Source organism: Elaeis guineensis, chromosome 1 (genome assembly GCF_000442705.2).
Source record: "Elaeis guineensis isolate ETL-2024a chromosome 1, EG11, whole genome shotgun sequence".
Taxonomy (NCBI): Eukaryota; Viridiplantae; Streptophyta; class Magnoliopsida; order Arecales; family Arecaceae; genus Elaeis; species Elaeis guineensis.
In genome coordinates this window covers 147,381,462-147,392,463 of record NC_025993.2, presented here as the reverse complement: position 1 = coordinate 147,392,463, position 11,002 = coordinate 147,381,462, and the positions used below count along the sequence as shown (strand labels likewise).

General features: G+C 38.3%; 1 protein-coding gene across 1 annotated transcript; it reads left to right on the top strand.

Moving 5' to 3' along the window:
- The first annotated feature begins 694 nt into the window (after positions 1–694).
- On the top strand, positions 695–7,899 carry LOC140851550 (thioredoxin-like protein Clot). Its single transcript, XM_073243254.1, has 2 exons — positions 695–889; positions 7,504–7,899. The coding sequence occupies exons 1-2, from the start codon at positions 745–747 to the stop codon at positions 7,755–7,757; spliced, it is 399 nt and encodes a 132-aa protein (XP_073099355.1). The 5' UTR covers positions 695–744; the 3' UTR covers positions 7,758–7,899.
- Positions 7,900–11,002: the final 3,103 nt, after the last annotated feature.

Sequence of the window (11,002 nt, the reverse complement as noted above, 5' to 3'; positions counted from 1 at the left end):
GATATTTTTTTTTCTGATTTTTTGAGTTATATTCATATTTATTTTGTATGAACATTCTATTTTATCAAAAAAAAATTAGTATAGGACACTTCTTTTTTTTATAAGGGTGACAGCTTTAATTGATCCATTAGATATCCAATTTAATCTGACTCAAATAAAGTTAGTTTTACTTGATCCGTTTCAATTTAAGAATGGCCATGAGTTTTAGTTATAATATTTAAAGTGGATTCAGATCGAGTATGAGTAACAGTATATTCGGCTCTGAATCTAATCTTGATCTAATATAATATAATATTTTCCATCCCCTCCCCTAGTTCACTTGATAGATGATAGGTGTCACACTCCCATTCGTCTTGGTTGTCCCCCCTCTTTTTAGTTATAATTTTATTATTATAAAACTTAAAATATATATATTTTATTAAAATCATAATAATTAATTATTTTTATCAGATCCACCACAACTAACCACATTTATTTCACATGACTTGATTTGACCTAAGGTCATGGAATGAATATGAATAAATATTTTTAATTATAAAATAGATCCAGATATTAGGCGATCCAACCTGTATCCGCTTGATTCGCATCTCTATCTTTTTATCCTGTCCGTAGCGGATCCGGATATTTGTCGGCCGGTCTATACCCGATCCATTTGACATCCCAACCTTTTTATCCTATCCGTCGGTTCCCTTTCTTTCTCGTTTCGAGACAGAAAGAAACCAGAAGGAAAGCAGCGAAGAAAACATGCCTCTCAAAACCACCGACACGACCGTCTCCGATTTTGAGGAAGTTTTCGAGCGATTCAAATCGGAGAACTCCCAAAATCAACTAAAATTCCTGCTTTTCTTGGCGGACAAAGACCCCTCCACCTCCCTTAGCTGGTGCCCTGGTACTCCCTTTCCCGCAATCCTCTCTTTATAATGCATTTGATCCATCGATCTAGAGTTTTTCGTTGATCTATCTGTTTTTCTGCAAGAAAAGAGGTTTTTTTTCGAGATGAAGATAATCGATAACGATAACCTATCTGAGATTTTGCACCGTCTTTGCTCCTTCCATATGTTATTCCTTGTTCTTTTGTGATCTGTGGTATGTTTTAATGTGGGCAGTGGATGGTGGGGTCAACAAAGTTTTATTTTTATTTGTTTAATTATTTTTTTAATCGCATGTTTGGTATCCGTTTTTTGTTTCCTAGAGACGTTATAGTCGTGAGGTTTGTCATGGTAAATATAATAAAATGCTCTTTGCTTGATTGGAGTTTTCGTGTTACATGTTGCTTGGTGATTATGTAACATGAACTAATGGCGTGTGCAAATTGTTATAAAATGTTGTGGATTAATTGAACAAATGCAGTGTGAAATATGTACTAAAATTTTGACAAAGATTCATGATAGAAGAGGGTGGGCATTGACATTGTTCAGAAGGCAATGATTCTTTATTTGGTTTCAAGGAAGGCATGGCATATGTCTGGGTAGAACTTTTGATACCGGATAATGCCTTTAGGATTTTCAATATTTGAAAGAAGTTTATTTATCACCTGATATCAAAATGATATGAATTGAATTTTAGAATGAAAAGCAATGGTATGAGTTGTTTATGAGAGTGCTTTCACATTTGTATATTTATGTATCCAGCGGGGAACATGATGCTGCATAAGAAATAGCTTTAATTTACAACTAGCATAAAACCTGTGCGATGCGCAGGATGCAGGAGCTATGCGACTTGCTCTGATCCCTCCTCGCTCGTTCTTGCTGTTGTTCTAAGCAACAAAAAATCAAACGCTTTCCCAGGTGACCTCCAAATTTCTAGGTTCTCTTTAATTCCATCATCAGGTGCAAGTGGTTCTTGTGATTCTATATTGTTTAGCTCCTGTGCATTATAATTCTTAAAACCAAAAACCAAACCCACACCAAGACTGAAGTTTGATGGATCTATAGGGTTCAGATGTTCTTTCTCCTCGACTATCGATCCATTTAAAGGGAAAACATAAATTCAAACCCATAGGTTCTCTCGACTAATTCTAGCCCTTGCTTGATTCTGGGATGAAAGGACTTACTAGTGAGAGACGGAGGAAGAGGCAGGTAGGGAGATAGAGTTCCATCGGTGGTAGGTGAATATGGTGAAAACCACGTGGTGGCTCTAAAAAGAAATCATGGAGATCGCTCCCTCACACTGCTGACGCCACATCCGGCGAGGTGCTCCTCCTCCTTCCACTAGCTGCCAATTACAAACGCACGAACCAAGGCTCCTCTCCGTCGACGACTTGAGGCTTTCTTAAATGAAAGCCCTTATCCACATGTCACGAAGCCCTCACCCATCGATGCCATCTCCGGCAATGTGCTTCTCCTCACTCCACTGGCCACCGACTTCGAATGCATGAACCGGGACTCCTCCCCGTCGACCCACATCGATGGCCTCCATGGCGGAGGAAGAGGCCGACGAATGCCTAGGCATCACATGAGTCAGTTGCCGCCGACGCCACCTCCAGCAACATGCTTCCTCCCTCCTCTAGCTGCCGACTCCACCTCCAGTGACATGCTCCTCCTTCCTCTCCTGGCCACCGACTCCGAATGCACGAACCCAGTCAACTTCGATCTCTCTCTGTCTCTGCGCATGCTCTCGAATAGGGACACTTAGGTGATGCCACAGGGCTCCCTCCCCATTTTTCCAAAAGCCCACGTGTCAAACAGAGGCTTCTTAATGGAGAAGCCTCCATATATATATATATATATATATATATATATATGTATATATATATATATATATGTATATATATATATATATGTATATATATATATATATATGTATATATTATTAGATTTTTGTTGCAATATTTCATGAATATTGTTAATCCTTAAAATTTTGATTATAGAAGGGTTTATGATTAGGGGTGAGCAAAAACCGAACCTGAACCAATCAAACCGATGAAACTGAACCAAACCACAGGTTTGGTTTGGTTTAAAATTTTATTCAGTTTGGTTTGGTTGGTTTTTGACATATAAAAATAGGTTTAGATTGGTTTAGATTTGTCAATAAATAAAATCGTTCTCAAATCGAACTGGACCAGCTCTAATAAAACGATGTCATGTTAATTAGGGTGTTGTTTATGTTGGAGTATTAATGTATTAGAAAATAATTCTGGATTTATGGTGTTGTTTATAAATTTGATTTTGTATTGATTAGCCTTAAACCCTAAGTGACTTATTTACTGGATTATTTATTTTTTTGTAATGTGTTGGAAATCTTTATCTTCATCCTTAATGGTGGTGTTTGTTTAAGAATTTTATTTTGTTGAGTGATAATATCTTATGCCGATTTAAATCATTTTACTCGATAAATTCACTTGATGGTACTTTTATGTGAAAAGAAAACAAGTCTTCATGAATCACAAAATAATAATAATAATAATAATAATAATATAAACTATTAAACCAAACCAAACCAGACCGTTTAAATCATGTTGGTTTGGTTTCAGTCTTCTATTGGTCCGATTTGGCTTTTAGAAATGCCAAACTGTTTAGGACTGATTCGGCTTAGGTTTGAGCATGAAATCGGTCCAAACTGGACCATGCTCACCCCTATTTATGATAATCGGATTATAGTACACCAATACAACGACAAGCTTCATTTCTTAAATCAATGTTTTCTTATTGCTTTAGTGGGAGATGGAGTGGTGCAGAATTGTTTAGATGTGTGAAGTGACTGAATGTTTTGCTGCCCATGTTTGAGGAGTAACCTGAGGGATGAAGAATTCTAGCGAGCTTTCATTTCTAGTTGGGCTCCTCAGGGCCATGTCATTCAAGAAGAGGGACATTGGCTCTTAGATTTTTGAAGCTAAGTGGGACCTTCTTTGTAGTCTTATGCTTTATAGATGGAGATATCAGATCAACATGAATGACTTGATATGAGGCACTCCTATTGGAAGATTTTGGCCTAAGTTGTGGTCTGAGGGATACGGTGATGAAATTTTTCAAGCTTCATGGTAAAGAGGATGGGATTTCCAGTTATCCTTTTGTCATTCCTTTTCTATAGAGCCTTTAGTAAATCTATGTATTGCCACCACAGCACTTGCCCCTCTCAATTTCCATTCCCAAATCAGTTGTGGTCAAGGAAATGGTGTATCATGTACAAATTTTAAGTGAATTTGGTATGTGAGTCTTTTGATGGATAATGTTGAGAGATAGTAATTATAGTCTTTGAGGGCATATCAATCAAAGAGCCCTTTAGAGTAAGTTGATGGGTTACATTGACACAATTTAGGAGACTGAGTTGGACCCATGGGGATATTAAATCTATAGTGAATATTTTTTATCATTGAGGGAATGTGTGTTCCCCCCCTTTCCTTCTGTGAAATCTGTGAGAATGTATGATTCTCCCCTTTAGTTTTGAGAAATACATCAGAGGAGATAGGGGGTCTTCGAGACCCCTATCCACTCGCAGATAAAAGTTAAGGCACAAGTAGTAATACCCTTTGTTGCGGCCAAGGGCTCATGGCCCGATACGTAGGATATTGTCTGCTCTTGTCTGTGAGCCTCACGATTTTGTCCTTCTGGATTTTAATTCAAAAGATACCTCATGCGAGGAAGGATGATCCCTTCCCATATAAGCTAGAGTCCCTCTTGACTCGACCAATGTGGGACTAATAGTTTCCTCCTTTCTTATTATCACCACAGCCCTCTCCCCCCTCTGGTCAAGAGAGAGTCTATGAACGAGCGGGAGGTGTATCAGAATCATAGACTCGAAACCTGCATAGGCCACCAATTGTTACAACTAAGGGTCCATGGCCCGACATGTGAGGTATTGTTTGCTCTGGCCTATGGGCCTCGCGATTTTGCCCCTTTAGATTCTAGTCCAAAGGGCATCTCAAGTGGGAAAGGGTGATCCCTTCCCATATAAGCTAAAATTCCTTTTGACTCACAACTAATATAGGACTAATGGTGCTCTCCTTCCTTACCATCACCACCCTTATTCTTCATTAGGCTACACTTGGTTTCTAGATTGTCATGAAGGTTGTTTTTCTTATATACATTAAAAAAACACAATTCAGTTGATACCATGCCTTGTTTAAAGTGCTATTTTTGATTTCATCTGGATTGTGATGATCCTTTATCATATGGACCTAACAAATTGTGGAAATGATGAAATGATAATATTGATGGCATGATGCTTAACATTTGATAGTTTATCGAATGCATTCTTATTAGTTTCAATATTAGGTGTTAGTAAGTTGCTTTCGGGTCTTATGATTAACTAGTTTGATGAGGCATAAATACATATTCATGGACAAAGGGATGGTTATGGTAATCTCATTATTATAGTACATACTATAGTCTTAATATGTATCTCATAGTAGTGATTATTGTAAACATTACCATCTCTGTATTGTCTAAAATGCTCTTAAATTATCATTGTGGCAGTATGGATCCAAGATGAGTGCTTATGAGCATCTTTACATAAACACTTAATTGTTCCAAATTTCTGACTTTGCTGAGTTCCTTGAACACATGGGGACAATATGATGTAACATGGTGCTCATTGGTACCTCATAACTAGAGTGTGTTGTTTATATTAACCTGTAGTTTGGCGTGTGGCACAAACACATGGTCTTTTTATCATATCTTGTTAATGAATGGTTTAGTATAAATGATGATACTTTATTTCTTAATGATTCCATGTTCTAAAGTATTACCTTAGAGTGCTGGATGCTTCTAACGAAGTGTGACATTCTTTTCTTCATTTTCTTTGATAAAATAGGACATAGATGCAAGTCTTTTGATATATTGTATGAGTACTGTTAGTCTTTTAAATCCACTGGCCTGGCTTGAACAATAGTCTATGCTAGGTGGCAGGTCCACAAGGTTGAACACTGGTCAATCATGAATTGCTTGCTCCAACATAAAAAGGCCTTAGTCCCTTCTGAAGTCTGATCTCTCTGGGCCCCAAAATCAAGTCTTGACCACTTTAATTTCCCTCATCCCTTCTCTCCCATTAGACCAAGTATAATAGCCCTCTCCTTTCTTCCCCTTAGTCGTAAGCCACTGTCATTGGGCATTACCAAAGCCAGGAAGAGGCCCATCTAGGAGGTGAATTTGGGTTACCATCACTTTTGGTCAGCACTGAACTAGGATCTTGGCCTCTATCTCTCTCAAGCCCTGCAGCTTTGTTACTGTTGAAGATCTTTCCCTATGACTTTTATTAGGAAGGAAACAAAATCTCTTAATCATGACTGGGCCTTTTTAAAATGGAATGTAAATAAAAATGAAGTTTAGTTCAAATTGATGGCCATAGATTAGTCGGTTGTAAGTGCCTCTTAGGTGGACCCATTATTCAGAATAATGAAGAGAAGGATAAAAGAAAGATGGTAGAGTTGGACTAGTGTGGATAAGTGGAAGGTTGCCTCTAACTTCCTAGATATTATGCAAACACCTCGTACATTCAAGATTTTGTGTAATATAATAGCAACTTATTATGATTTTGCTGAGTTATATATAGCAAGGGCCTGACCATATAAAATGCACTATGTGGAATTTTGAAGAGGTGGATGCATGGTAAAATAGGACAATTTGAAATTAATCGCCTTTATCATGATCTTCCATAGTAGTGCATGTGTGTGTGTGTGTGTGTGAGAGAGAGAGAGAGAGAGAGAGAGTTTCAGATTGACCGAATCTTCTGCATTTTCTTGGGACAAGTTATTGAGGAAAGTTCTAGTCATTGACATGTCTCACTATTTTAGATTCATCTACAAGAGCCAATAAAAAAATTATAGTGTTCCTTTGAAGTTCAAATTGGAGACACGAGAATTTCCAAATGCTGCAGATGCCTGCTCCGATAACTTTTGGGGATTGGACATCTAGGAGAAAGAAGATATAAGTTCTGCTACCAAAGCATCACTTCTGATCACTGCTATCTTATTTTAACTCGATTATCGGAGATACTGATATTTAATTGTTTAATTCATGAGCATACGTCATGACTACATTCTCATTCACACCCACTGAATGTTTTAGTACCCCTACCCCACGTGGAAATTATTCCTTTGGAGGCCTTGAAGAGTATTGTATCTTGGAGGAGTATCATGGCCCTCAGACCATGGTGGCCTCTCTAACTTCTGACATTATGTCACTACCATGCAGAAAGAATATATCAGAGTCCTTTAAGCTTCTTTTGTAACCATCTTTTGCACTCGATGCATTTTTGATTTATTCATAAGCACAACTGAAGGGCTCCTTACCTTAACTATATGAAATACAATTAGAATAATTGGGCAGAATTTTCTTGTATATATGTTATCTGATTTGTTCTGAGACTCTGATAGCTTCACAATGTGTTGTTTTTGAGAGGTCATAACCAGTGCCACTAGAGCCTCGTATTACTCTTTATGCATGTAATATATAAGCAGGAGCATTTCTTCCTGACTGTAGCATTGCATCAGATGTTCCTGTTTTTACAAACTGAAAGAATGAAGTCTTTGCCTAGAAAAATGATAATCTCTCTTTGGTTTTGCAGATTGCAATGTGGCAGAGCCCATAATATATGAAAAATTGAAGGCATCAGAAGAAGATGTGGTGCTCCTTAGAGCATATGTTGGAGATAGACCTACATGGAGAAATCCTAGCCATCCATGGAGAATCGACCCAAGATTCAGGCTCAGAGGGGTCCCAACACTCATTCGATGGGAGAATGAGGCTGCCATTGGACGCCTTGAAGACCATGAGGCTCATATTGGAAACAAAATTGATGCCCTACTACCTAGTAACTGATCTGTTTTGCTCCAGCAATGACTATTTTCATGCTGCTCTAAGGAATAATATGCACAGCTTCCCATTCTGATGGTAAACTGCATAATGTTTTATTTTACGTACCTTCTAATAATAGAAAAGTTGTTTCAAGAACTTTTCATTATCGAAGAGTTTCTGGAAGATCTTTAAGGTAGACTACTATTGATTCATTGTTCTTCTATATCGCTTGGTGTCTGATTCAAGGGATTTGAGTGAGAACTGGTCCTTGCATATATAAATAGAATTAGTTATCATATTAGCTCAAAATAAATATATTAAGTCTTCGAATAATTATACTAACTGTATGAAAAGAAGAAAAATTTTAAAAAATATTAAAAATAAAATTATTACTTTTAGCACCAATGAAAAATGGCTGTCCTGACTCAGCTGGAGCGGGGGGGAGATTTCGAGTTTTTTTTCTTAATTGCCCCATTGCAGTTCAGCCCTTTTGAGGAGGCTCTGGTCTATTGTGCTTTCTTTTTTCCTGACATCTTTTGAGTTGCATCATCCATAGAGATGGCAATTGTAGCTGATTCATCGAATATTCAATATGAATGGAAAGATTTATCTAATCCAATGGAAACGGATATGAGTTCTAGATAAAATATCCAAAGTGGATTGGGATAAATAATTTAAATCTGATATAATTTTATTCTAAATCTTCCCTCTATTTAAAAAAAAAAAAAAAAGGGTATGAAACTAGGTACAGACTCCATCATCATCAGACTTAATACAGCACTAGTACATCTGATAAAACAGAAATGGTGAAACAAAACAACAGAAACAGTGATAAGTAAAATAGCACCAAAATGAACTGTGCCCAAAGTGTTATTCATAATATAAGCAGGAACATGAAATGTTAAAGTTGAAGGCAGCTGTTGAGGAAGAGAATAATGCCAGATTAAAGCACAAGCAATGTTCCTAATATGAGCCATATGCCAAATGGTAGAAAGCCAAATAAGAGCATACGGCAGCTTCCTGAAATGATGATACCAACGGAGTACCAAGAAAGAACTGAGTTGATCCATATATAGTGGAATACAGCAGTAGTTGTAACTGAAACTGAAGCATTGATACCAACCAGCCTTCCATACTGAATCCTTCGCATCGTTGTCCATGTCCAACTTTACACTGCAAAGCATCCCCAGGAGAAGAAACTGTATAAGATTGTGATGCATATACCCGAGCAGCAGGTTGAAACATCTCCAACTTAGCAAACTTAGCAATGAAAGGAAACCAGCAGGAGACTCCCATGTTGAAGAAAAGAAAGCAGGAGAAGACTACCACTGAAGCGTAGAACACCGTAGAGAAAATTATCAGTAAATTGAAACAACCTCTGGCTAACAATAATAGGAATTTGACAACAAAGAGAGGCATATGGAGTTGCTTGAATAAAACAGCATAGAGGCAGTTGTTGGAGATCTAACTTAGCAATGAACTGGAACCTGAGCCAAGCAATATGAGCATAGCACATAGGAGCGACTGTAGAATCAGGTGACCCATAACATGAGATACAACCAAAATACCGCAGGGTGGTTCTCAAGGTAAACATAAAATAGGACAGGTATAAGGACTGGCACAGGGGTAGCAGCAATCTGGACATAAAGGATGTAACATATGGAAATCAATGATGTCGTCTAAAACTAATCCCATAACGGTCAGCATGAGGGATTTGTAGACAAGATGAATCGATAACAGCTCCTATTTTCCACTTAAAATCACCAAGTAGAACCCTCCGAGCTATGTGGTCAGCCAGCTAATTTGCTTCCCAATAAACATGAGCAACTGTAAATGAAGCACAAGATATTCTCTGAGTCCCATAAATCTTTAAGAAGAGGGATGTGCATATGATGGTGAAAATTAACATCAGATTACCATAAAATGACCGCAGCTGAATCGCCTTCAACCCAAATATGATTGGCTTTAAGATCCTGACCTGCAACCTTTACTCCCAACCAGGGGCAAATGGAGGACAAAGCCATGGAACCAAAAAATATAAATTAAGCCTCTACTAGGATGTCAAGTGGCTATGCCACTTCCAGGAAAGGGGATGGTATGGTCCCCCTTTAGAGACCCCCGCTCGGGTCATGTGCCCACACCACTAAAGCTCAGCAGCTGGGCACCCCGACAAACCGGTACCACGGCATCCGATACATTTATGCATTTAATTTCAATTAAACTTTCCATATCGGACTATTAAAACGCACTTCCGGGGCCTAACACTACGGCCGGGTTTTATAAAGCGACGTGGTCCGTGATTAACGTCTGATAGAAGCAGAACTTAATAAACCACACCGCATAAATGTTCTCTGCTGCGAACTTTCGGATGCTCGGCTGCCGCAAGAAGTGTGACAGCCAGCAACCTACAAACTATATACATATCACCCTCCATCCCACAGGGCAGGTGTCACAGAGACAACCTGCGACCGGGACGACTACTTTGTATCCAAAGCAACTTGACGAAATTGCATTGAATGTGGGTCTGAGATCTCCACCCCATGCCCATTTCACACTGCTAACTCAATTAGCCACGGATGAAATCCACAATGAAAATCTACGACTAACAATCTTGATCTGAAAGTTAGTAGACAGATTTTTCTCTCCAACGAGCTCATAAAACGTGGCTCAATAGTTCAAAGAATCAAACCTAACAACCTACACAATCGGACTAAAAATCTATGCCTCCATCTCCTTATAAAGGAGGGATAAAGAGGATCCTCGGTAAAAAAAAATAGAAGAGGGAAGAGAGTACTTTTAGAAAAAAAAAAAAAAAGTGATCACACTCTCTCTCCACTCTTCTCTTATTTATTATTTTTAAGTTCCGACTAATTTAGGTATTGAAGAATCTCCCATCGGAACACCTTCGATCGTGCGGACTTTTTTTACATGCTCCCTCTAGCATTTTGGATCCTAGATGGTATCCAGATCCAGCATGCCAGCGCTCAATTGGAGTCTTGCAGCATTAGGGGGGATGTGGTGGATTTCTCGCTTTGCAATTTCGATCCCAAGTAAAATATATGGTAATGCTTGGGAGATTTATATACATTTAAACTGTATGACAACACATTCGATGCGCATAACTGTTGAAAGTAAGAACTCTTGAAAGACCATACGTCGATAATTTTTTTAAGCTAAGTACAATGCACATATTTGATATAGATGTTGGCCATTTAACTAACGTTTGACTGCAAAATATGTTGAAGAGAAACCATGCGGCGGTTGGTTTG

Excerpts from the sequence above, each read along its gene's own strand:
- LOC140851550 (XM_073243254.1), top strand. The coding sequence starts at position 745 with ATGCCTCTCAAAACCACCGACACGACCGTCTCCGATTTTGAGGAAGTT. Across the intron at positions 890-7,503 it reads CTCCCTTAGCTGGTGCCCTG|ATTGCAATGTGGCAGAGCCC; the intron begins GTACTCCCTTTC and ends TTGGTTTTGCAG.